Raw genomic sequence first — 26526 nt, forward strand, 5'->3', positions numbered from 1 at the left:
GTTCTCGAATGTACAGACTAGTAAACATACATTTGAAGTATTATATTTTAATTTCGCTAAATAAGTTAAAAAAAATAATAGTTGTCGTTAAACATAATTCCTGTTATAAGACATTTATTAACTCACTGGAGTAGGTTATTTGAAATCTGGGACCTATTTAAAGTGTTGAATATTTGTTTTATAAAAGAAAAAACGTGAAGGTGATGAAAATATGAGAGAACTTTTATTTTGGGATGAACCTTTAATGCGTAGCTAAACGCGCTCTGACAGATGCTTTCATAAATACTTGCGTCACCATTCAGCTCTGACCACTAGTGGTCGCCAAAGTTCACTGATATCTTCAGGCTTTTCAATGAAAACATTCCGGTGTACTGTGTTGTTTTCCCCCACAGATCATCTGTTTTGATCAGAGAATTTGTTACAAAATGTTTAATCTTTTTGTTTTTTGTCTTTTTACTACACCCTCAGTCATTTAATTTTTTCCACCTTCCAGCTTAACTTTGCATTTTGCCGAACAGGGCAGTCAAGTGATTTAATCATCAAACGTCTTCCGCAACAAAAGTCCCAACGCATAAATTCATAAACGTTTATTTACACATTTTTTGTGATGTTTAAACACATTATCGTTGTGTTTTGTCAAAGATCACAGTCATGAAAGGAGTGTTTGGGTGCGCAGCTTTGTGTTGAACTGCCTCACCCACTAACATCATCATCGACATCATTCCTGTGAGATCATCATCATGTAAACACACACACACTGTAAATCACTTTATTTTCCTTATCACAGAGAAATGCTGCACATTAAAACACTTCAGGTAAGAAAACACCATGACTTTATACTCTAAAGCTCATTTGTTTGTATGTACGTTATGTAGAGGATGTATCCTCTTTGGCTAATGTCGCGTAACGTTAGCAGCAGACATGTTTCTTATGAGCGGATGGAAACACAAATATCATGTGTTTCTGACTGACAACGAAGCTTTCAAAACAGTCTTTATTCGGATAAAATGTTAAATTCACGAGTATCTTTGAAATATAACCGTTCAGGGTCTTTGTTTTGATAAGTGTTCGTGGTGGTTAGCTTAGCAAAATAATCAGTAAAATATTTATTTACTAACTACAAACTCGATATTGTACACAAAGTCATCTAACGTTACATTATTTTACGTCTAATCATAATAATTATTTTAAATATTTAGGTAAAACCGCGAAGATGTACGTTATAAGTATGTGGCAAAACAAGTATTGATGTTATAATGTAAAGAGTGTGTAAAACAGGTTCGTCCCTCACATGTGTAACAGTTGAGTCTGAATGAGACTGTCATTATCATAAATATTTACCATGGTAACCATAGTTGCCGTCAAAATATCGTGATTATTATTGGCTGTACTTATTTAGATTTATGTTAAATGGAAATAATTTCATAATCCCTTTCACAAAGCCATTAACAAATGACCATAATGGTACCATGGTTTTAAGAAAATTGACCATGTTTTTATAGTAAAAGTGTGGTAAGCATAGTTTTCTAAAGGATTATCATTTGTATAATCACAGTTTTACCACAGTTACCAGGTTGAACTATGGTTTCTTTCACAAAATAATGCTTAATTTGTGATAACCATGATTTAACTATGTTTTAGATCCAGAGAATTGTAGTACCATAATATTTTTCATGTATTTTCGAGGACAATGTTAATGGTAATTTGAATATTGTACATTAATATGGTAATAATTCAGAACCAGGGTGTAAACACAATCACTTTACCATGTGACCACAGTACTTTTTGAAGGTGGTATAAAAAGATACCATAGTTTTATGACACAATAACTGTAGTAATATTTTGATGAATATGATATTGTATATTTAGTTAGATCTGTGGTAATAATACTTCATACTCGTGTTCATAGTCATTTTTTGTCTCTCCTGGGCTTCTATCAGGTCAGTGTTCAGGAAGGGGTGAAATTTCAAACCCTGCAGGAATAGCACACTCACGTGTATAAAGCCGAGAAGATGAGTACAGCAAAGCCGAGTGGTCTCAAACCGCCCACCAAGATTGGAAAACCAGCTGCGGTGCCAAACAAGACCTCACCCACTGCAGGTGACTGACTGAATTTGTGAAACAATATTCTAATGTCCCCGTGACGGATTATTTGGCTTTCTGCTGTTTAAAAAAAATAAACAAGCAATAATGGTAGAAGTGTTTAGAAAGGACGCACTTCATGACAGATCTTCTCATAAGATGAGGGTTTTTATGTCTTTGATTTAAATTGTTCTTGTCACCCACATTAGCAGAATCATTTATGATATTTTAATAGCTAATAAAGTTAACAGCCTCATTTTTGCTTATTCACCGAAGCTTTCGCTCCCCCTTGCTGCTTGACAAGTGTTAAATTTGATCTTGCTTACATGTGACACAAAAGGTTCTGTTGTTTGGTGATTTCAGCCGTCCCCAAAGCGGTGATGTCTCCAACCTCTCATACAGGTCCAGACACAGAGTCAGACTTCTCCGTTGGTGAAAGAGTCTGGGTCAATGGAAACAAACCGGGCTACGTGCAGTTCATCGGCGGGACTCAGTTTGCACCGGGTCAATGGGCGGGTATCGTTCTAGATGAACCCATAGGGAAAAATGACGGTTCTGTGGCCGGGATTCACTACTTTCAGTGCGAGGACCTGCGAGGGATATTCACTCGCCCTTCCAAACTGTCTCACACTTCTGTGGCGGAGCTTAAGGCCAATGGCACGGAGACGCCGGCCAGCAAGACCTCCACCAGCCAGACCACTCCCCCCAAAGCTCTTCCAGATACTCAAACCGCTAATGCACCCAAAACCTCAGCAAACCTAACCAGAGCCGCCAGCGGGTCCACCTCGAATCTGTCCGAGGCCGACTCGGCTAAGAAGTTACAACGGGAACTTAAACTGGGTGATCGTGTTCTGGTAAGAACCGTCTCTGCTTTGTCTTTTCACGTATTGATTCTTTCATTTAACGTTTCATTGTGTGACTTTAAGGTGGGTGGAACCAAGGCAGGCGTGGTGCGTTTTCTGGGTGAAACTGACTTTGCCAAAGGCGAATGGTGCGGTGTTGAATTAGATGAGCCGCTTGGAAAGAACGACGGGGCAGTGGCGGGTGTGAGGTAAGAGCTGCGTGTTAGATAAAACTGTCGGGAAAATAAACAAGTCGTTTTTAGCTGAGCACATTTTTATGTTTCAGGTATTTCCAGTGTCTTCCCAAGTACGGCCTGTTCGCTCCCACGCACAAAGTGACCCGCATCGGCTTCCCGTCCACCACGCCGGCCAAATCCAAAAGCTCAAGACCGCGGTCCACCCTGAAGCGCAGCCCCAGCGCCTCCTCCGTGAGCTCCCTCAGCTCCATGGCCTCCTCAGTCGGAGGCAAACCCAGTCGAGCGGGCCTGGTAAATTATTCACGCCGTCCACTTTTCTCCCAAAGTTTAAAGTCATATTTTGAGGGAAATCGTATCTGTTCTCAACTCTCCAGCTCACGGAGACGTCTGTGCGTTACGCGCGGAAGATCTCGGGCACCACGGCGCTGCAGGAGGCTCTGAAGGAGAAGCAGCAGCACATCGAGCAACTCCTGGTCGAACAGGACCTGGAGAGGATGGAGGTGGCCAGAGCCACCAGCCACGCCGGAGAGGTTCAACATGAGCTGGCGCTTCTCAGACAGGGTCAGGAACAGGTGAGACGAACTAACGCAGAGCTGACGGTCAGTAGTTATGGTTTCAGGAGTCCAAAAGCTATATGAGGCTTTGTGTGAAGATCCCAGATCCGTCACTTTTTCATCTTTTTTTATCTTATGTGCAATGAATGTGCGCAAACTAAACTCCACCCAGCCATTGTTGTACGGTGATAAAAATGATGGTGTGTTTGAATCTCGGGTTTTAAAACTTGTATTTTGGTTTAGTATGCCCTCGAGATGGAAGCCAAGTTGGATCAGTTGCGCAGACTCGTGGAAACGGCAGACAGAGAAAAAGTGGAGCTGATGAATCAACTGGAGGAGGAGAAAAGGTCAACTTAAGCTTGACATGCGCTTCGTTTCTCACATGAGAAAACACTCTTTTACACCTTGAATGACGCTGCTTTTGTGTGGTACAGAAAAGTGGAGGATCTGCAGTTTCGTGTAGAAGAAGCTTGCATTACCAAAGGTGACCTGGAGGTAAAGTAACCCCACAACACACGTTTACATCCAGAGAAATCAGATCTGAGAGAACCGATAGAGTCGTCCGTCTTTAGCACATCAGTTTGCATGTCCATTCTTTCTTATTTGAACATGTTTTATTTTGAATGAATTCACAGTAGTGCATTAGCGGATATCAGTCACAGATTTTCATGAGACATTTAAGAACGGATAGATGGACTCTGGTGGTGAATGAATCATTCTTCAGGTTTTGACCTGAGCTTACACAGTGTGATTCTCACAGACCTGTTCTGAACGCTTCTCAATCTCCGTTCTCCAAAATAAAGTCATGTGACTTAACTTTGAGGACTAGTTTGTTTGATTTCTTTTAAACCAAGGATCTGCTCTATGAATGAATGAATGAATGAGGCATTTATATAGCGCTCTTCTGTGTATTGCTGTACACCCAAAGCGCTTTACAATCATATGAGGGGGGTCTCTCCTCAACCACCGCCAGTGTGCAGCATCCACCTGGATGATGCGACGGCAGCCACAGTACAACGGCGCCAGTGCGCTCACCACACACCAGCTATAGGTGGAGAGGAGAGAGAGAGATAGAGCCAATTCAGAGGGTGGGGATTATTAGGAGGCCATGATTGACAAGGGCCAGTGGAGGGGATCTGGCCAGGACACCGGGGTTACACCCCTACTCTTTACGAGAAGTGCCATGGGATATTTAACGACCACAGGGAGTCAGGAGCTCAATTTAACGTCTCATCCAAAGGACGGTGCTTTTTACAGTATAGTGTCGCCATCACTATCCTGGGGCATTAGGACCCACACAGACCACAGGGTGAGCACCCCCTGCTGGTCTCACTAACACCTCTTCCAGCAGCAACCTAGCTTTCCCAGGAGGTCTCCCATCCAGGTACTGACCAGGCTCAGCCCTGCTTAGCTCTATAAAAGCATTCTGGGAAAACATACACTTCACAAGCGCAGATTCCCTGCTTCATTTACTCATTCATGCGTTCGTCATCTTTTTCACTCACTCTTTCATGTATGGACACCCTCCACCTGGCTCTTTGGGCCACACATCATACCATTGTTGTTTTTCTCATGGTGTCGCCGCTCTGTGTCTGTGTCACTGCTGTCTTTGTCCGTAGACGAGGAGGAGGATGATGTCAAGATCCGCATGAAGCTCTCGGTACTTGGCTTTTGCCTGCACGTGACCGTGCTCTTGCTGTTTCTCTCTCTCTTCTCTGTTCTTCTTCTGTCTACTAACAGACGCAGACCAAACTGGAGCATGCCCACATTAAGGAACTTGAACAGAGTCTTCTCTTTGAAAAGACCAAAGCAGATAAACTCCAGAGAGAGTTAGAGGACACTCGGGTAAATGAGCGCGTGAGAGAGAGATTTGGCTTGCGGTCAGATCGTTTAGATGGGTGAAGGGGTTTTATTCTTTATTTTATTTCGTGATGGATTGAGGTAGGTCTAAAATTGGTCCTTTTGATGTTATTTGTTTTTTTGGAAAGCAACACTAGAAAACAAAGTCATCAGAGTGTTATACACTACTAACAGTGGACATACTGCTCGGTTTGCACGTATATTTGAATTTACTTAACTTTAAAGATTTGCATTAAATGGAAAACTTGCATTCGTTTCTTTTAATACTATAGGATGTAATATCCACTATTCACATGCCAGTGGATATAATAAAGTCCCATTTGTTGATAATCCATCACATTACAAAAAATGCATCACGTTACAGCAGTTTTGCGGTTTTTCGGTGTTGTTGTATGTTGATTTATATAACTGATGTTGTGTTGTGTTGTAGGTGGCCACAGTGTCTGAGCGCTCCAGGATCATGGAGCTGGAGAAGGAGGTGGCTGATCTTCAGCTTCAGATGAGAACTCTCAGAGCCGAGACCTCCGGATCCGCTTCACCTCCATTACAGGACAAGAAGGTCACTTCATTTCTCCTCACTCGTGTGAATTTTACATTCAAGAGAGGATTTCAGTTTAAAAAATGTCAGAATTAAATGCGCTTGAAAAAAAAAGAATTGTTGTCAGTCCTCTGAGACGTTTCCAGGCTACTACAATGTATTTCTGAGTTTGTGAGGCATCATGTTTTGTTTGAGAAGGATCCTTCCGCTTCAGGTTTGATTTCCAATTGACCTGCAGAAAGTTCTTTTGAGGTGAAGTGTGTCATTGCCGCAGCAGCAAACATGTTTTTTTTTTAGACCGGTCCGGACTTTACGCCAAACTTCTGTTTACGCCAGATGCATTATGACATCTGCTTGTGCTCCATTTATTCAGTTTACTCCGGAATGCTTTTATATCATTGCTGTTATTCGTCCTAAAGTCTGTTTCGTGTTTTTCTAGATCAAAGAGCTGAACAGCGAGCTGGAGAACAGACATAAAGAGATGCTTCTGTTCCAGCAGAAACTTGCATCATCTGAGCAGGAGAACACTTCTCTCCAACAACAACTACAGGATCTGGTACGTCTCATTTACAAACCTGAAAACACCTGCTTTTATTTCACATCATGACAGAAAGTTTGAATAATTCAGGCATACAGATGTCTCGCCAGCCCATATGTTGATCTAATAACTGCTTTTATATAAGTGAATTATTATATAATTATCGATGCATCATTACAAAGTCATGATGTTGTATTTTTTCTATTATACCATTGTCTGTTTGAATACTCGATTCTGATTGGCTGGAAGGTGTGCATTAAAACCATTTAATGCACAGGTAGTCCCAGTCAGTTTGATCAATATTTGAAATTAACTGATAAATTACTCTATAAACATCAATAACAGCTTTAACTTTGCAAGTGACCAGGGTATAAGCGGGATAATCCACGGCTATCCATGCATTAATGGATTTTAAATGCACTTCACAGAGGCAACTAGGTGGTTTTGGTCTCGCCATAGTGCAATAAAATCCTTTAATGCATGGCTAGCCATGGATTATCCCTTACTTAAAGCACTAAGACATATGAGGTTGTGCATTACAGTGATTTTATGGTACTAATTCTATTCTTTTTTTATTCTATTTGATTCTAGAAACAAAAGCTTGTCGTGGCATCAGAGGAAAATAATCAAGCTATGCTAACTGTGCAAGGTAACGTTCACATCAAACACGCGAAGCTTCACATAACTGATGTGTACTGTATTTGCATTGCAAACCTGCACGTTTTTGCATGCTCGTGAGATAAGACACAGAACACAGAACGGAGCTTCTATTTTAGGTGAAATGATCATTTTGACACAAATATTGCTGCACAAGTTTCTCTGTGATGTTCCTCCATCTGTGTGTGTGGTGACAGAGCTGGAGAAGAATGTTACAGCAGATAAAGAGAAGCTGGACCGGGTGTGTGAGGAGAAGAAGGAGCTGGAGAGGGAGTGTGAGGAGAGAGAGCGCCAGATGAAGGAGAAGACGGGCCGAACTGAAGGAGAGTTGAACAAATCCACAGAGAGGAACGTCGATCTGGAACGACAGGTGGCTGAACTGAAGGCCTACAAAGATCAAACCCAGGTGACTTTCAGAGTTCTGAGCATCAGTGAACATACAGTACATACTATGAAGGCAGTTGTGTAACCAGGGATATTCTCACACAGTCCACAGAGGAGCTGGATCACCTGACACAGAGAAACAAAGAGCAGCAGAAGGAGGTAAACAGGATTTATGTTTTACATCATGTGTTTTATGGAGGACCGAACCATGAAAATAATACAAATAAATAAATAAACAATACATGCAAAAATAGACGGTTTCATCGGACGCATGCACCTGGCCCGAAGATAACTTCCGGTCTTTGTTTGGTAATAATCATTTATTTGATATTTAATTTATGTTAATATTAACTTATATTAGTATTTTATTGTATATTAATTGTTTTAAATTAAGTTAAAACTAGTCAACAGTTTTTGATTCTTTGCCGAGGTCTACCGGAAGTTAAGTTTGGGCCACATGATGTTTGTTTATGTTGTTGCCACTGAAGCTGTCTATAAGATAGTAGTAAGTAAGTGAATAAATGAAACCAAATGAAAACAAATCATATTTCAATTAAATCCTGATTTTTTAAAAACTTTTTTCCTTTATTGATAATTTATTTCTATTTAATTAACTTGATTGTTAATGCTTTATTTTTTTCATGTATTATTTATGTTTTTATTTATTTAATTTCTTTTTATTATTGCCGTTTTGGTCCTCCATAGAATTGTGCACCTTAGGCCTTCGATCACTTACACTGTGTCTACACTGGATGCGGCACGACATGACACAACAAACCCATTAAGAACAAGCCGTTTGTCATGTCGTGTCGCTGTGTAGAGACAGTGTTAGAATACAGCAGTTAGTGCTCACTGCCCAGTGGCCTGATTTACAGAAAGATTTTTCCTATTAAACGTTAAAGCCACACGTTTTGAGATAACGTGGTGAAGTTTAATACTTGGTGGGGGGGTTAAAAGTAAACCCAATAGTGACGCTTGCCTTGCATCTCTCGTGATTATAACTAAAAATGCTAATCAAAAATACAACCAATGAATGCCAAATAAAAACAAGATTTTTGCTAGTATTACAGTCCTGTTGATGACATAATGCTTCTGACAACGGTTTGTTTACGCATGTGTGGCGTGTCGCTGACCGCCTGAAGGCTGCACGTAAAGCATGTTCTGCTCTCTCATACGTGAAGTTATATAATCAGATAAGATTTCTGCTCGCGGGACATACAGCACATCTGTACGAAGTGTCAGTGGAGCTTTTACATCAGTTGTACTCAAGTGAATCTGGGCTTTTGTAGTAAACAGATTCAGATGCTGTTGCTGGTTCATGCTGCTATGTTGAAAGGTTAGTTTATGGAAAAATGAAAATAGTGTCATTTACTCGCCCCCATGTCGTTCAAACCCTAATGGCTTTCTTTGTCCTTGGAAGCTTTTTCTGTTTTTTTTGTTTACAATGTAAGTTAATGTCTCTTCGAGCTTAAAGGGGTCATATGGCGCGAATACGTGTTTTTCTGTGTCTTTAGTGTGTTATAAGTTGCCCATGCACGTAAAATTGCAAAAATGAAAGTGTGGGAACAAAAGATGCATTCTATCTAAAAGCGAATGCCCCCCCAGACCTGCCTGAAACGCCTCGTGTAACCACACCCCCACAAATCTACGTCAGTTCGTGGTATGATTTGACTAAGACCGCCCAAATGTATACGCAAGTCAGTACAATTGCTTTGGAACCTGATGTTCCAAATATGGTAAGAGGCGTTACATTTCCATCACACGCTTGCAGTATTCCACCAATCACTACGCACCGGTTAACTGGCCAATCATAGCACACCTCGGTTTTCAGAGTGATGAGCTTTGTAAAAAATCTGTGCGTTTCAGAGAGGCGGAGCAAAGAGGAGATACAAACATGCACGGTGTGTGGAAAATACAGCGTTTTTGATCCTTAAATCGTGTCGACACATTGCATTACGTCTAAAACAAACGATAATATTCATTTTAGCCGCGTCATATGACCCCTTTAAAGAGAGTGCAAAAGCATCATTAAATCATCATTAACTCCACGTGATTCATGCATATATTTCAAGTGTCCTAAAGCCATATAAATCAGTTTGGTAAAAAACGTTCGCACATGAAGCGCAGACCTCATGCTGGGATGCATTTATATATTAGCAACAATAATGTGACGGCCTTGATTTGAGATTCTTTAGATGTAGAAGCTTTGCCAACTGAGCTCTGTTTACCATCTGCTCACAGATCATAAAAATCACTGTTATTTTGGAGTGTTATTGTAGTCCGCAGGTGTTCTGCCGTTCAGCGTTCAGATTACTGGAATTTTTGAATTCCTAAAGATTATCTGCAGGTGGGAAAAGGAGCATTAGTGAGAGGTACGTGAATAAATTATGACAGAATTTGTGTTTTTGGGTGAACTATCACTTTAAGTTTGACTCTGTTCGTCCCCTCAAGGTTTGAAACAGCAAAGTTAATTTAGGTCGGCCCAAATTGTGTTCTTTCCTTTTATGTTCACGGATGACGCAGATCTCTCACCCGTCCTGTGCTGAAGCTTTAAAGAAACAGCTTTGACGAAACATCCAGCTGATGTCATTAGAGATTCTCACGGATTCTCTCGTCACGGAGACAGAGAGATGGAGATCTGACTGCTAGCTGATGCTGAATGAATGAACGTGGAGGATGAAAACGTTTGGATGACAGAGAACAGCAGAAGGCGGTGGGCGGGGACAGAGGGGGCGGGGCTTCACGTCCTTACATAATGAAGCTGCCCTGTGTGATGCTTTTCAGAGCGTGTGTTAGTGCGAACGTGAGAGTGTGTTTAGGAGGCTCTCTCTCTGTGTCGGTGTGTGCTGGGGGCCGTAGGGGTTGTATTATTGATAGGGCACATTTGTTCAGAGAAAGCAGGAGGGTTACAGCGGTATGGATATAACAACGCTTCAACAGAACTACACAGGCTGTGTTTATACTCCGCTCTGTCAGGTAAAGATCTCAGTTTTGTAGCGATGCATGTGTGTAACCACAGCGGTATCAGGCAATATTAGCATAAAAAAAAAAGAATAACATTGACATAAAGACATTAAGCAGAAACTTACAACAGTGAAAAAAAGAATAAAGTGATTAATCTTAGGCAATAATAATAATAGTAATGACATCTATATTCATAATACTAATTAGATTTGATATAATAAAAACTCTGAATTGATGTTATTGAATTTACTAGAGTAAACAACAGCTATGCATCAATGTTAATGTTTTGATGCCTGGTTTAATTTGAAGCATGTGCCATTCTAGATTTGAGACGAAAAACAACACGAGCTGCCGCAAAGAAAAAACATTTGGCGGTTTGTATCTTTCGTGTTGTTGCTGTAACAGAGATGTAAACTGAATGTTTTTACTTGTGTGTTTCTGCAGAAGTGGTTGTTTAATTTTGTTTGTTAATGACATCCTTTAATCGTCACTCCCACTCGGCACGACCCATAAGCACAAAAGTGGTTCTGGACAGTTGTTTTCAACACCCTGACAACCATGAATATTTCAAATCCCATTATCTTTAGAAAAGATTTGTGGAATTTGCTCCAGAATGAACGCTGCTCTGTCCTCTTGGAGCTTTGATGAAACCACATCAGGGTGCAAAAGATCATTTGACTGTCAAACAAGATGATTTGTTAATGCTCTTTGTCACCAGACTCCACACTATAGTATTTCGTTTTGAATAGTTTTTCCTATAACCCTCCCTTTCTCTCTTTGCCTCTCTCTGTTTTCTTTTATTCGTCTTTTATTGCCTTATCCAGGTTGAGACCCTGAAGCATCAGAACTCTCAGTACGAGCAGCAGTTGAGTTCAGAGACGCAGCGCATCGGAAACCTCTGCAAAGAAATGTAAGACATGCACATCTAGATGCATTTCAGTTTGTTATTTATTTGAGACCATTTGTGACCCTGGACATCATCTGAAAGATGAAGAAATAAGCTTTCTATTGATATATGGTTTGTTAGGATAGGACACTATCTGGCGGAACAACAACTATTTACAAAGCTGGAATCTGAGGGTGCAAAAAAATCTAAATATTGAGAAAATCGCTTTTGAATTTGTTAATCTGAGGCACTGTAGCAGGCCATCCACTCACAAAAATAAAGTTTTTATACATATACAGTAGGAAATTTATAAAATATCTTCATGGAACATGATCTTTACTTAATATCCTAATGATTTTTGGCAAAAAGAAAAATCGTAAATTTTTACCCATACCATGTATTTTTGCCGATTACTAAAAATGTTCCCGTGCTACTTAAGACTGGTTTTGTTGTCCAGGGTCACATTTGATCAGTTTTATTGATAGTTGAAATGCGTCCGACCACGTGTGCTCATCAGCAGACCACAGCTGTGACTATTAAACACCGGCTTTAACTGTCCGGTTAAATGAATAGTTGTGTCTTGATAGTTAGTGCTATAAAAGGATCTCCAATTTCTTGGCTGAATACCGTGGTGATGTCATGATGGTGATTTACTCAGATCTGTGAGTCAGAGGATGACATCACAGTAACAACAGCTTTGATTTAAGAATAACGTCCGTATGGTACCACAGCCTGGAGATGCATTGAGCGCATGCGGGTGATGTGAGTTTGAATCTGGCTTGTGACATTTCTTGCTCTGATCCCTTTCAATTTCAGTCCTCTTTTTTATAACAACAATGAAATCTTTTGGAAGGGTGGAAGTGGTCACTGTATAGACAGGTGGTTGATATATAGGAGGGCATAAGGTGCATTCACACCGAAAATAATAGCGGTAACAATAACTGTAAAAGCGTCCACACCAACTATAATAAGCTTGAGTGCTATAGGTTCACACTTTAAATGGATTTTGATTGGCTGTCAGTGTTAAATCGTTTTTTTCTCTTAATTATACTGTAAATGCACTTTTGATATTTAGTATTGTACGTTTATTTTTATTATTCTTGCTGGTCTGTCCTTTATTGGGTGTTTTTATTTTATATTTTTATTTGTGTGGGTCCCTTTCACCCCGTCTTTCTCGTGAGGAAAGAACAAAATTAGAATTTCAATGTACCAAAGTGAAGAGAATTAAGAATCAATTAAATCTTTAATCTTGAAAAAAAATCATCCTGAAAGTTACCCCAACACTATTGTTTATTTTATCTTTATGATAAAAAAATCTTATTTTCTATCAAAATTATATTATATTTAAAAAAAATCTTATTTTTTTTCTGTAGAATAACCAATTTTGTTCACAAAAAAAGAACAGTGACAGTGAGTGTACGTTAAGTAAATATGATCACTTTTGATTTAATGTTGACTTTTACTGAATATAACATCTTCAGTACATGGGAACTTTCAGATGCGAGTGTCTTCTCCGGGATGTTTTACGTAACCGTCTCTCTGTCTGGCGGTCTCCGCTCCACGTGAGCAATCCTTTCAGAAGTCGTTCTGCTTCACTGAACTTTAGACGCCCATGAATATTTATCAGTGTTGCTTATAAGATTCAATTTATCGAATGTTCTTGCCTCTATTTTTAAATCAATAATATATTGGGTTATGCTTTAATTACAGCTGCATGAAACCAAACGATGAGGCTCTTTCAGACTGTAGATCTTTCTGTCTTTTTCGGTTTTGTTATACGGAGACTTCAGTTTGATTTCACGCCGAAGGTTCGACTCTGGCTTGACACCAGATGCTGTTTTTGAGCGCGTGTGATTTGATTTATTCCTGCATCATAATGCATTCTGTGTAAAAATAGATTGGTTCATTCGTTACTCATGAGGAGGATGACGGTGACCTTTCTCTGGGATTTTTTGGAGCACACACTTTAAGTACAAAACACTGCTTTCATTGCACAACTGATTAAAAAAAAACATTGCCCCTCTCTCTCTCTCTCTCATTCTGTCTGTAGTGAGGAGCTGAAGCTGGCAGCCAATCAGAAGTCTCAGATGCTCCAGGATGAGAAAGGGAAGTTGGCTTTGGACCTGAACGTGAGTCGACAGGATGTCCACATGCAGCAGAAGGTGTTTATCTGTCTGTGTTCTTGCTTACAGCTCTGTTAGATCCGCTCGTCTTCTGTCGGCTGTGTCATTCTCTGAACCATGTTTTTTATTTCAGCCTGAAGATGAATCTCTGACCAGCCAGCTAGAGATTACAGAGAGGTAAGAAGATATTACACATTTCTGATGCTGTGTTTGCTTTATTCAATCACATTCTACGAGGAGCAATAACTAGATGCACTATTAGAAAATCATACCCCCGATCATCATTTCTGCGTGTGGATTTTTTTTCTCCATATAAACAGACTGTGACGAGGGAGGCGGGACGAGAGCCGTGGGAGGAGGAAGAGTCTTCCTCTCATCCTCCCACTGCTCTCGTCCCGCCTCCCTCATCACACAGACCCTTTCTGGAATTATCTAGAACTTCTGAAGCATTTCTGTGAAATCTGCTCTGGTATGGTTACAATGAGAGCTAAATTTGAGGACACAAGCATCTTTAGTTTAAAGGTCATGTGTATAAAATTTAGCGGCAGCTAGTGTTAAGTTGCGAATTGCAACCACCCCTCCCTTTCGAAGCACTACATAACCCTTCATTATTATAAGGTCTTTATATCTGAAGACATACTGTAGTTATTTATATTATATTGCATTTTTAGAATAGATCCTACAAAAAATTACACACTGGACCTTTAATGTTTCTTATGGAACGGACATCTTAGAAACAATCTATACATCTTATACATACTTAGAAACAAATGTATAGTATAATGCAATGTAAGTCACTTTGGATGAAAGCGTCTGCCAAATGCATAAATGTAAATGTAAACATCTATACATCTGGAGTTATGTTCATGTTTTAAGATTCACAAGACTGTTTCTGTTAGCATTAAAACAAACAAGTTGAAAAAAATGCAGAAACACAATGCTTTTGGCTCGGGTTTTCTGTTAGCTTGTGTTTTAGTAAGCTTTTAATCAGCGGAGCACTGCAGGGAGATGATGCCGAGCGTGCTTTTAGAGTGCATATGGCATTCGTAACATGACTGTAAATCTAATGGATTCCAGTCATAGAAAGCTGTTATCTGTTCTCACAGGGAGAACTCCAATGCACTGATGTCAGATAAAGACAAAGAGCTCCAGACGTTACGAAATGAGGTAAGATTGAACCGTTGGCTGAATCACATTTTTCTTTGCCGTTCATCCATTGTGGAATGTGAATGAAGTCATTCTGCAATCAATTAATGCTATTTTAATCATTGATAATGATATGTTTAAGTAGATTTATTTTATATTACACAACTCTCTGGAATGCTTGATTCTGATTGGTCATTCGCAGCATTCCGAGGTCTGTTTAGTAAATATAACCACTACCAAAACAGATAACACACTCCAGATACTGTGTGTCATCTTCACCAGTGCAGTATAGTACTTATTTAAATGTGGCTAATTAATAACACATGAAATGATATCTAGAAATGATAACTGCATGTACGTCCAGTTTGAACATTGTGCCTTAGCTTAAAACCGCTAAAAATATTTGAGCTAATAAACTATTGAAAATTAATATTTAGTGTCTAATTACTTACTCACTTGGCATATATATATACAGTATATATATATCCAAACTTTCGCGTTTCAATTTTTTTATGAATTGTTTCTTTAAATTTGTTGCATTATTTTTGGTAGCAAAGGCATCTTATGAAGTGACTTAGCGTTCTTTTTTCTCCGTGTTGAGGCAGGTTTAGAGATGAATAAATCTGTGACGTAAAAAGAGGTTTTGTAATTCTCAGATCGCAATGCTGCGTGGGGAAAATGCCATGGCCAGAACGCTTCAGTCAGCAGTGAAATCTCTAGAGAGGGACAAAGCCCATCTGCAGAGTCGAGTGAACAGTCTGGAACAAAAGCTGGAGGGACGGCCGGGCGGAAACGGAGAAGTCATCACCTCAGGTCAGTTTAAGAACGCATGTGAAACACTAGCATACTACTGACTAAAACATCACAACATTTTATTCAGTCTTTACTCAGTTATTTTGAAGTCACGGTGTGCCGTTGAATTAACTGTCGGGTGGATAAACATTTTTTTCCCCCACATCAGGTGATGCTGCTATGGAGCAGCTGAGAGGAGAGAAGGAGTTTGCTGAGGGACAGGTACAGCTCTCCTCAGTGTTTCTGCTCTTATGTCTAAATGTCTGAAAGTCTAATCTGCCGTGTTTTCCTCCGGGATCAGATCAACTTCTTAAACTCGGTCATTGTGGATCTCCAGAGGAAGAATGAGGAACTGAATGTGAAGCTGAAGAAAATGGCATTGACCGAATTCAACGGCAATGATGAAAACGATGGGTAAGTTAGAAATTAAGCTATATTGCTATTATTATATAAATGAGTTGTTTTATACAATCAAACTGTTTAATTTATTCCAAGTCTTGGTGATGTCAAAAAGAAGAAGAAAGCTCCTCCACGTGTTTTCTGCGACATTTGCGACTGCTTCGACCTTCACGACACAGAGGACTGTCCCACGCAGACGCAGTCTCCAGACTCTCCACCGCACACCACCTATCATGGCTGCCGCGGTGGTGAACGGCCTTACTGCGACACCTGTGAGGCTTTCGGTCACTGGAAAGATTCCTGCAACGATGACCAAACCTTCTGAATTCCCCCTCGGCCCCTCCGCCTGAGAGCAGGCAATGCACAGATCGCTTTCCACCAGAATATACGCTATTTTTGTATACAGCATATATATATATCTATATATACATTCAGACCTCTTGTACATTCCTTTACACCTGTCCGTCTGAAGGCTAGGGTATGCTGCATTCATGTCTTTCAAATGTTTTAATGACGGGAGATTTTTCAGTGTTGTTTTGTGTGTTTTCAACTGTTGTGTGTGCATTAATCCAATGAAGAATTACCAGCGGAAAAATGGGAAGCTGTTTAGCGATACTTAAGTGTGTTTTTAAAGCTGCTGTTTGTAGTTTCTTTGCTAATAGAATTGAGAAAATACTGCTTTTTAACAGTTCTGCTTAAATAACAGCAAACAAAGCAGTTCTTTTAATTCATTTTTAATGCAGTTTTGTCTAAAAAATATCTTAAAGAGATCGTAAACAATAAAGACAATAAAGTTGTTAGCCGAATATTTTGGCCAATGTAGCAGGTCATCAGGGATTGTAGGCCAATGTTTGTAAACCAGACTTTTTACTTTAAATAGGATTTAAAATAAGACAAAGCAAACAGCTAAAACAACTAAAAATCAAGAAATATACATCTTTCTAGTTATGGCTAGCTAATAATTTACTTGCGCATAAAACTGAGACTGAGACAAAAATGACACACTTCAGCATTGAGAAGTCGTAATGGACTGCTATTGCGGACACAAAAACCAGTGCACCAAACAAAGATGAAGCTAACCACTTTAAACTTATTGCACTCTTCACTTTAAATACATACAGCACATGAGCTGCCGTTCTTAAGAACTGAGTTCTTGTCAAATATAATCGTGATAATGAGACACAAATGTTGTGTATTTTTATGTTATATCCTGTAGATTTCTGGCCTATTCACACCAAGCTATGAAGAATATGCACAAGATTATCCGATTGAACTTGTTCTTTCTCTTATGGATTCTTGATTAATTTATGTAAATTATTCATATGCTTCTTTCAGGTATTTCGACTTGTCTTCAGAGAACAAAGAACAATTTGGGTGCAAAACATTTTTGTGAATATTTTTTACATTTGTGTAGTATAGTTGGCGTGAATAGGCCTTCACTAAAGCACAACTTTAATGCACAGGATCATATTGAATCTCGTAATATTTATGTCATATTAACAAAGTTTATTTAGCAACCTAATAAACTGCAATGAAGTAGTGCACAAGACTATATGTATAATATTTATGACTATTTCTGGTTTAAAAATAATTTGATAAAAAAGTGTTCATTGCAAATAGGATCTGTTTCTACTAAAATATTGTGGCAGTGTTTAACTGTTGTAACTGTTTATGTACTGTTTGTTCCAATGAACTTAATAAAAAATGTCCAACAAATTCTTCTGATGTCATTTCAGATTAATTTTGTGTATGCTAGTACTGACCATACTGACCCAATAAACATTCCTTGTATTGATTAATAGTTCAAACAATTACTAGTTACATTTTCTGAAGAAACTGGCCGATGCTTGCTCAGCCATGATGTCATTTTGTTTTGAATGGCTGCAATTTGGTCCAAGTCAAGAGTTCATCGCTCTATTTAATTTATGTACAAGATTCTTTGCCTGTTATTGTTGGCCAGACAAAAATGTATACCATATGTGTCTAGAAGAGAAAGAGATTGCTTCTCCTCAACAGGTTTTGTTCATATTTGGATAACTGTTGATCTTGATAAATAAGTGTTTTAGTCTTAGATGTGCCTTTATTAGTCTGTATTATTATATTATATTATACTATCTGAATGTTAAAGTGTCCCAGTTTACATGAATTCACAGTCTTAAGTATCCAAAAGTTTTAAAGTCATTATAAAATCTAACAATTTTGTGCTCATACTCAATGATTTTCAGTCTTATATTTCCATCTAGATAAACTTTAGCAATTATTAGCCTACATCAAACCATTTTGTGCACATAGGATACTTATTCATGAATGATTTTCAGTCTATATTACCATCTAAATATACAACAGTTTGATAAACTTTGCTTTGAATAAATAAAGATTTAAGTACCTTAAGACAAAATTGCAGCCCTCATAGTTTCACAATTTCACAGCAGAGTGGTCATCACCACTTCTCACATCTCTTTAAATCTTTTTTTATGCTGTTCAACGTCTCTGAAATGAGCAGAAGCGGCCTGTTTAATAATTTAGGTCCTTTAATCTAAGCAGCCAGCTGAAATCAATCCCTGGCCCTCTCAAAATATTCTAAATATTGCCATTTTTCTCACGTAACATAAACGCAATCGTTGGTTAGTTGTTTTGTTTCAGCTTTGCACGCGAGACTTCCCGCGAAACACATAAAAAACCGTTGAGCAGAGCAGCGCGTGCGCGCAGAAAGTCTGACGGATGGCGGGGTTTCTGAGGTGAGTCTTTTACCTCACGACAAATATGATCAATAACTCACATAAAGTTATAAAATAACACATGAGAGTACTTGCATATCACGTTGGTGTGGTTTTGGGACGCCAATACTTTTACTACAAATAAACTATGCCTACTATAAAAACTCTTACAACCATGGGTAATTTACGTTAGGGTGAGTTTAAGTAATTTAGTTTGTGTAATGCGAGTAAAAATGTAAAAAAAAAGTTTGCTGAGTTAGGGACGAGAATATTATAGACTCTTGGGGTCTAACCAAACAACATAAGAAAATAAAAAATCTATGCAACGAACTACTAAACCAGAAAACGTGGTAAAACACGTCAACAACCTTTATGTGTTAATTATTTTTAATAAAACAACTTGAATGAGTTTAAAACAAACAAGCACTAGTGATGGAATAAATAAAACCAAATTAAATCAACTGTAAAAGATCAAATAATTTCAAGAAAATATGGTCCCAAATGTTTTTGATTTAAAATATAAATAATAAACCATTGTTGCGAGTTCCTTTAACATTGCTACATTAGCCAGAATGGATTTATTGTTGAAAATGACCTTATCTTCTATTGGTAAAGAATTCATTTCCAGCTCAGTTGGTTTGGAAATGAGGTATATTTTCATTTAACTTGATGTGTAACAAAGCAGTTTGTCAGATCAGAAACAACTAAAGCGACCTAAAAAAAACCCAGCAGAGAATCTATGTACCAAACCAAGCACCCTCACTATAACTGGGGCCCTTTTCAGAAAGAAGGTTTAGTGAAAACTCTGAGTATATTAACCCTGAAATGAGGGAAACTCTGGGTTTTCCATTTCAGAATGCGAGGTATGTCAAACCCGAGAAAGCGGGGTAACTCAAGCCCGTTTCTAAAAGAGAGGTAACTTATACTCAAGAGTCAGTAACCATAGTAACTTATTCTGTGAACCTAACCTGGTCGGCAGCAGGTTTTCTTTGGTAAACCCAGAGTTTCTTTCAATCTCCTCCCCCTTTTTAAAGCGCAAGTGGTGTACCTCATTCATTTATTAATAGTCATTCATGGCACACATTTTGATCACAGATACCTTCTCAGTGACTAAAATGTGCTTTTATAGAGGATCCTGTATGTGAAGAGGCTGCATTAATTCATAGAGATGTACTTTGATTTCAGGATTCCCCAGTGGAATTTATCATTTTCCTGTGCATTTTTATTAAAACTACCATTTTTCTTTACAGTGAATTAGACATATCAAAACATATCATCCATAATTTCATCAATAACATCAGCCATCGTGCGTGTATTACATCAGAGGATAATTTTCTATGGACGATGAGAAATGACTTAATAAAGTGTATAACTATAAATAAAGAAATTAATAAATACAGACATAAATGCAGAAATGAAGCGATAAAGGAAATAAACAATTAATTTAGACGTGCAGCCATTCCTTCCCAAATCTGCTCCGAGCAGGGTTCGAATTCGTGATCAGTCTGACTTTGACACGAGAGTCTGACGCCCTACAGATGTCCTGTACATCATGACGTTTCATTTGTATAACTAGAGCACTGATGGGCAGTGAGAACATAAGAATTATTTTTTATTATTTCTGTTTTATCATTCATTTACTGATTAATTTACTTGTTTATTGGTACATTTATCTACTTATTATTTGAACTCAAGTCATTTTCAGCACATCAGTAAATCCACACTGTATGTACTGTAGTGCTTTCTGCTGCCATGTTGCGTTTTCCTTTGGTACCGTTGCCATGGTGAATCGTAATATTGGCGCTCCATTGATCATGGCTTGTCATAGTCATGGTGCACGCGCTTAACTCAAGGTAAGCCTACCCAGAGTTGATAGAACTAACTCAAATCAGCTGTTCCGAAACCAAAAACTCAAAGTTTCGCATCTCGGTGTAAATCAACTCAGCGTTCACATTTTAACTCGGTGTTGGTTGAACCTCCTTATTGAAACGGGCCCCAGTACATCAACCTTCGTGATTGGCGAAAGTTGTAAAAAGACTACTAGTAAAGTCATCAAATGTAATAACAAAAGATAATCACAGCAGGAAATTCAACTTTTCTCCTTCATTGTTAAAGGAATGCTGTATATTGTACAGGAGGGAGTCTGTACGGGTCTCACAGGATCAGGTCAGTGTTTGGGCATCAGTTCACCAGCACAGTGACGTCTGCACACCTCCGCTTCACAAACTTTAAGAGGTAAGAAGACGAACAGGGTGAAGCTCTACTTGGCAATCGGTGTGTGAACAGTGAAGATCAAGAATGGTTGGGTGAGTTAAGGATGTTTTCCTCGTGCGAGCAAACTGGTCAGCTTATTTATTTATCTATTTCCTGAGAAGACGATTCCACTTTGCTTTTCTTAGTGGGTGGGAAACCATCTTCACTTTCCTGATAAAGCACAACAAAAACACATATTGAGAACAGAACTTCCATTTGTGTTCAAGTTCATTTCTCTCAGTGACATGTGATCCAAGCAGACCATAAACAACTGCATTAAGCATGCTGTTTTCTGTCAACCCAATGTGGGCTTGAAGATATATAGATGAATATTAGATAAGATCAGGATTTGTGCTGAAGATCTAAAATTTCACAACATTGAATATTGTTGAAAATTAGTATGAATAATTAACTGATGGCACCAATAGACAATTTTAGAAAGTATGTTGAAACCCTGATGTTAGTAAAAGGCCCTTCAAGTTTGAGAATCTCAGAATCTGTCCATTGTGATATCTTTTTAGATATTAATGTGCTGTTTTGAAGGTGTGTGATGCCTGATTCACCTGAGTGTTTTTAGACGTGTCTAAATGAGATTCCTTCTCCCCTGATAACTGCGAAAGTGTTTTGCTTGCTGACGTCACCGAAGGGGTGGATTTAAAATTTTCTGTGGAAAAGAAATTATTTTTATTTTATACGAATCACATTTCATCAGCCTCACAGCTCATCTCCTGAAGACACCACACAAGCTGCAGATAGTGTTTGTTTTTCTTACCTTTGTCGAGGGATGGCGTCTGCTCAGCTGTGCACTTTTCATCAGTGTGAGAAGCAGCAGTGACCTCTGGTGTCGGGCTTGTGCTACAGCTGGTCTCCATCTTCACAGGAGAGGAGTCGGCTATTGAGCTCTGATTGCTGTTCTCATCTATATTTTAACCATACAGTTATGAACACCCATGAGTAAACACTACAAGAAATATGAGACATTTGGACACAGTTTTCAAAATGTATGTAATGAAGGGATGTTCATATTTATGGTGGTCTTAACATGGCTAACAGTTCATAGGGGTGTAGCAGAACATCGATATGGATCGATAAAATTTTAGTCTCCACGTCCTCATTTCCCACGTAACGTCCCGTCTAAGTGTATTTTGTTTTGTTAGTTTGCTGTAATTAAACATTCATTTTATATTTTGGTTGCATTTGTGAATTATAAAAAAATTAACTGCTGGTGTAAACTAGTCAAGTTATATAAAAATTGATAAATGAATCGAATCATGACGCAGAAATTTCCGAGGTATCGGCAAATATCGCACAGCTGCCAGAGAAAATCGATATCCTATCGTGACGAACTGTCCGATTTACACCCCAAATAGACACATGGCTGACCCTGCATGTCCATCATTCCTGGAGACGAACTGTTCTCTGGAGTTGTCGCCTCCGATCCGTATTTCTCCTCTCTGCCCTTCTTCTTTTTATTCTTCTGTACAGCAGAAGAAAAGCCATTTAGATTTATATATATATATACAAAAAATGGTTGCAAACTTTAACTTTTATAAACGTACATCATCTGCCTTTGATTCAGCCACCGGAACCCATTTGAAGATACGCAGTGAAGTGTCCCCAACCGTCACCCATTTCTTCTCCCTGTGAAGCAACAAACCAAAGTTTTAAGATAAAATGTGACATATTCTGTTCTCAGTTGTTTCTCTTAAAAGTGTAACATGTATATTAATATTCCCAAAGGTGTATTATTCACTTGAACCACTTGAGTGCATGATTTGAAAATGACTAGACAAAAGCTTAGATCAAAATGGCACTTTATCCTCCATCACAAATATCTCAAATGTTGTGTGCTTTGAAAAGTATCCAGAGGGCCTATACATTTGCGTATACATATGCAGCTTAACAGGTCTCTGTAATCGTTATACAATATATATAATCTTTCCAAATGTGCTTAATAACATGTGTTCCTATTGGTAAAATATTATGTTAGCAACGCAAAGGTTGGGGGTTCGAATCCCAGTGAGAGAACACGCAAACACTGAATGTAAATCTTGAATGCACTTTTGATAAAAGCATTTACCAAAACGCATAACTGTCATGTTAAATATCAGCCATGCATTTAGCGGACTTTCCTATCACAGCCCGCACAGTTCCATGTGTTCAGCTTTATTTGGTGTTCAGAAACTCACGCGGTGCATTTCAACTCGATGTTCGTGTGTGCAGGTGTGTTCCCGCGCGCACAGGTGAGCTGTTTTTCTACTATTCAATTTCCTAAACAAACAGATCTCACACGTTACAGTGCGCAAATCCGCAGAGAGAAATGGCTTCATGTGACTGCAACGAAATGGCTCCTGGGTTCGAGATCTACTTCATCTCCACCAGACGCTTTAAAACCCTCCAAACATTCAGCTTTTTTTTCTTAGTGCTCGATGTCGTGTGCGCGCACAGCACCTGGCGTGCGCTCGAGTTCACTTGGAAATCGAGCTCAAAAATGACCCTTATCGTTTCACGCCGTCCTTCTCGTTTGTTCTTTCTCTCCTCCCCCACTGGTGGAATAAACACACGGGGCTTTTTTTCTGCCGTCTTACCATTTTCGTACTTTGTCAATAGCCGCCATAACGCGTTTGATGTCATCTTTGGCTCTGCTCCGGGTCTCCGCGCGCACTGACCTGCCAGACATTCCCGCCGCTCGATAATATTTTTAAGCTCGCCGGCAGTTCGCTCACACACAATGCGCGCACTCGCATACAGTGAACGCCGGCGCGCTGGGCCGGGAGCGCGCCTGCGCCAAACACGTTCTTTTGTTGCAGCGATATTTTGTAACTTTTTTTAAGCGTTTAACTTTTCCACTTGTTACATTTGTCAGTAAGATAATGACGTTTATAAAGTATTTAATATGTTAATTAAAACGTAATTTAAACGTAATATTTTGTATTGTTACATTCCACGGAGAAGATTTCAATTTATTCAACATTTTGTATTATTTTCAAACGTGGTTTTATTAAATTAACATTACGAATCACTAATTGTCAGTATAATTTGTAAACTAGTTAGGTCAGCAGCACGTTTCAAACTAGTTCTTCTAGATATGGATGTAAACTGGTCACTTTTCAGCATTTTTTTAAAGATATTTGATCTAAATTCTGCTGTACAATTTTCCACATTTGATTCAGTTAAAAATCAGTAAATTGATTAGTTTAGGTTAAATGCTTTGGGGAAAATGCATTAGTACATAAAAACTGTTTAAAACATACCCTAGGAAGACCTGCTATGTATGTCTGACCTTTTTCACCTCTCGTGGGTTTGCTTTGAAAAGATACATTTTTTAAAAATAAATTACACAAAAAGGGAAAGGCACATAAACCGAGCTGTTGTCCACCTTATTTAAACACTCAATAGAAAATCAAGTTAAGACTCTTGCAGACCAAAAGGAAAAAAACTGTAGACATTTATGCAAGGGTTGGTGGAAATGGTAATTATCGCAAATATATGTTTTTACTACACAAATTGCTACAAATACTTGTGGCACACTAAATATCCAATGAAAACATATAGTCTGTACTTAAAACAGACAAAGCAAAACAATTAATACTTAGATTAAGTAATTTCATACTTTAGTTAAGGCCAAATATGGGCGAATATATTAAAGGATGTTAAATAATATCTTTTTCAGAACGAGATTGATTTGTGTTATTTAATATTTTGAGGGTTACACCCAGTCAGATGTGATTACAATAATCAATGTTATAATTTACAATATAAATAAAAATCCCCTAAATTAAATTATGGAAAAAACAGCAGACACAAAAAGGACTTTCTTGACTAAACACAACATGTTTAATTAATAAAAGTGAGGTGACAAAAAGAATCCTTGTTTTAGTCACATGCAATAAGTATTAAAAGCATAAGTACAGTATGTGGTAACTTTAAAATAATGTTTGATACTACAAACTACAATGCAAAAAAAAAGAATTCACCAACATTATTAATCCTTGCAGTACACCTTTGTTTTATAGACAAAAGATCTAAAACATGAAAAGATGAATCATTTCAAAATCACTTGTATACTGCAAATGCACTGAAAAACAACGCAAAATGCTATGAGTATGCTATAGTGCCATCAATATTTAGTTTAAAGACAAAGTAGACATTTCATTTATATATGAACAGGAAAATAATGGGCATAGAATATCACTAAATGTAAGATGTACATTTTTAATGTCTTTTTCAATTTGATAAAACTAGTCACTATAGATGAATATGATTACACATGAATTTGCATCGGCAGCTACAATGGAATTAATAAATATCCCACACAAAGCGTAAGGCTATAATGCAAATATCACCATGTCTACATGAAAATTGACATCATTTGTCTAAGAGACCTTAGTTGATATTGTAGCACAACTATTGTCTTCATCGTCTATTTTCTTTCCTAGGAGTTTCATGAAGATTTTATTGAGGGATCCGCTGAAAGCAGGGCTGGAAAAGTAATAAACTATGGGGTTGAGCACGCTGTTAAAGTAAGTGAAGCAGACGGTGGTGTAAAAAGCCACATTTGCGTCTTCGAAATAATGGCACTCGCTATACCAAGACTTGAGGACCCACACGGCAATACGTGAGACATTGCTGGGGAAGAAACATATAATAAAAACCACAGCCACTGCCAAGACAAACTGGACGGCTCTCTTGATTTTACCCTGCGTGTCCACCGTCTTACTCTTCAACTGCCACGTAATGCAGGTCGTGCAGTAGGTAACAATGCCAGTAGGCAGAAAGAACTGGATAACGTAGAACGAATTGTGCCAGTCGGACAGTGAATTATGTCCCAAACAGATGTTGAAACTCTCACACTGTGTGCGGTTGTTTTGAAAATAGAAATGTTGGTCTGTTAAGAGGTAGACGGTCATGGCTACAATAAGAGTCCACAGACCGACCGAGACCCACGAGGCATAGCGCAGACCCATTCGATTGATGCGGTTGATAGGGTGGACGATCTTCAGGTAGCGGTCCACGGCGACGGCAGTGAGGAAGAATATTCCAGCAGCCCTGTTGGCGGCCAAGAGAAAGAGAAGAATGCGGCAGAAAGCGTCTCCGTACACCCAGTCCTTCCCTCTGCGGTAGTAGTCAGCCCTGAAAGGCAGACAGAAGAGGACCACAGAATCTGCCACGGCCAGGTGGGCTAGATAAACAGAATTGGGCTTCCAGGTGTCCCTGTGATAGAAGAACATTGAGAGAGCGAGGACGTTTCCCATAAGGCCAAAAATGAATTCTGTGAATAGAATAGGGGGCAGAACTTGATCCAAGATTGGTGCGTTGAAAGCGCAGCACTTTGAAGAGTTGTTCATGGTTCTTCAGATATCTGCTGTTTCATCTCAATATGGCAGTGATCGCCCCAAGACTGGCTCTTAAATATGTCTGCTGACATGCAAATGATGTAGTTGTTTGCGTGCACATGGACAACAAAAACCCAGGTGTGGTGGGTAAATGGTCTCAGGAGGCATTTGGGCCTCTTATGAAATTAATAATCGTATGTGATCTGTTTATGTGGTTTTTCTTACCTATGCCAGGGGATGGCTTCTGTTCTGCCTTGG

The 26526-nt window shown here is 38.8% G+C and overlaps 3 protein-coding genes across 5 annotated transcripts; 1 reads left to right on the plus strand and 2 right to left on the minus strand.

The window, feature by feature from the left end:
- The first annotated feature begins 682 nt into the window (after window positions 1-682).
- clip1b (CAP-GLY domain containing linker protein 1b) lies at window positions 683-17687 on the plus strand. Of its 3 annotated transcripts, none has more exons than XM_057321270.1 (22): window positions 683-815; window positions 1941-2100; window positions 2485-2936; window positions 3009-3133; window positions 3211-3412; window positions 3496-3693; window positions 3919-4022; window positions 4110-4170; window positions 5416-5520; window positions 5966-6094; window positions 6513-6629; window positions 7203-7260; window positions 7466-7674; window positions 7758-7811; window positions 11441-11526; window positions 13553-13664; window positions 13759-13802; window positions 14732-14792; window positions 15428-15584; window positions 15733-15785; window positions 15865-15977; window positions 16059-17687. In XM_057321270.1, the coding sequence occupies exons 2-22, from the start codon at window positions 2013-2015 to the stop codon at window positions 16285-16287; spliced, it is 2757 nt and encodes a 918-aa protein (XP_057177253.1). In that variant the 5' UTR covers window positions 683-815; window positions 1941-2012; the 3' UTR covers window positions 16288-17687. The 3 variants fall into 3 exon arrangements, with proteins under 3 accessions (XP_057177253.1, XP_057177252.1, XP_057177254.1); XM_057321269.1 differs by having other exon boundaries at window positions 684-815; window positions 2446-2936; XM_057321271.1 differs by lacking the exon at window positions 5416-5520 and having other exon boundaries at window positions 685-815; window positions 2446-2936.
- A 2549-nt stretch (window positions 17688-20236) lies between these two features.
- On the minus strand, window positions 20237-23682 carry LOC130546173 (B-cell CLL/lymphoma 7 protein family member A-like). The gene is made up of 6 exons (XM_057321295.1): window positions 23521-23682; window positions 22492-22573; window positions 22316-22409; window positions 21705-21851; window positions 21496-21596; window positions 20237-21103 (listed from the first exon to the last, which is right to left on the minus strand). The coding sequence occupies exons 1-6, from the start codon at window positions 23610-23612 to the stop codon at window positions 21032-21034; spliced, it is 588 nt and encodes a 195-aa protein (XP_057177278.1). The 5' UTR covers window positions 23613-23682; the 3' UTR covers window positions 20237-21031.
- A 1626-nt stretch (window positions 23683-25308) lies between these two features.
- LOC130545734 (hydroxycarboxylic acid receptor 2-like) lies at window positions 25309-26280 on the minus strand. The gene has a single exon (XM_057320451.1). It carries the CDS (start codon window positions 26278-26280, stop codon window positions 25309-25311), a length of 972 nt encoding a protein of 323 aa, XP_057176434.1.
- Window positions 26281-26526: the final 246 nt, after the last annotated feature.

Source organism: Triplophysa rosa, linkage group LG22 (assembly GCF_024868665.1).
Source record: "Triplophysa rosa linkage group LG22, Trosa_1v2, whole genome shotgun sequence".
NCBI classification, from domain to species: Eukaryota; Metazoa; Chordata; class Actinopteri; order Cypriniformes; family Nemacheilidae; genus Triplophysa; species Triplophysa rosa.

Excerpts from the sequence above, each read along its gene's own strand:
- clip1b (XM_057321269.1), top strand. The coding sequence starts at position 2,013 with ATGAGTACAGCAAAGCCGAGTGGTCTCAAACCGCCCACCAAGATTGGA. Across the intron at positions 3,134-3,210 it reads GGGGCAGTGGCGGGTGTGAG|GTATTTCCAGTGTCTTCCCA; the intron begins GTAAGAGCTGCG and ends TTTATGTTTCAG. Across the intron at positions 4,023-4,109 it reads CAACTGGAGGAGGAGAAAAG|AAAAGTGGAGGATCTGCAGT; the intron begins GTCAACTTAAGC and ends TGTGTGGTACAG.
- LOC130546173 (XM_057321295.1), bottom strand. The coding sequence starts at position 23,612 with ATGTCTGGCAGGTCAGTGCGCGCGGAGACCCGGAGCAGAGCCAAAGAT. Across the intron at positions 22,410-22,491 it reads CTGAATCAAAGGCAGATGAT|AAGAATAAAAAGAAGAAGGG; the intron begins GTACGTTTATAA and ends TCTGCTGTACAG. Across the intron at positions 21,597-21,704 it reads GACGCCATCCCTCGACAAAG|AAAATTTTAAATCCACCCCT; the intron begins GTAAGAAAAACA and ends TCTTTTCCACAG.
- LOC130545734 (XM_057320451.1), bottom strand. The coding sequence starts at position 26,280 with ATGAACAACTCTTCAAAGTGCTGCGCTTTCAACGCACCAATCTTGGAT.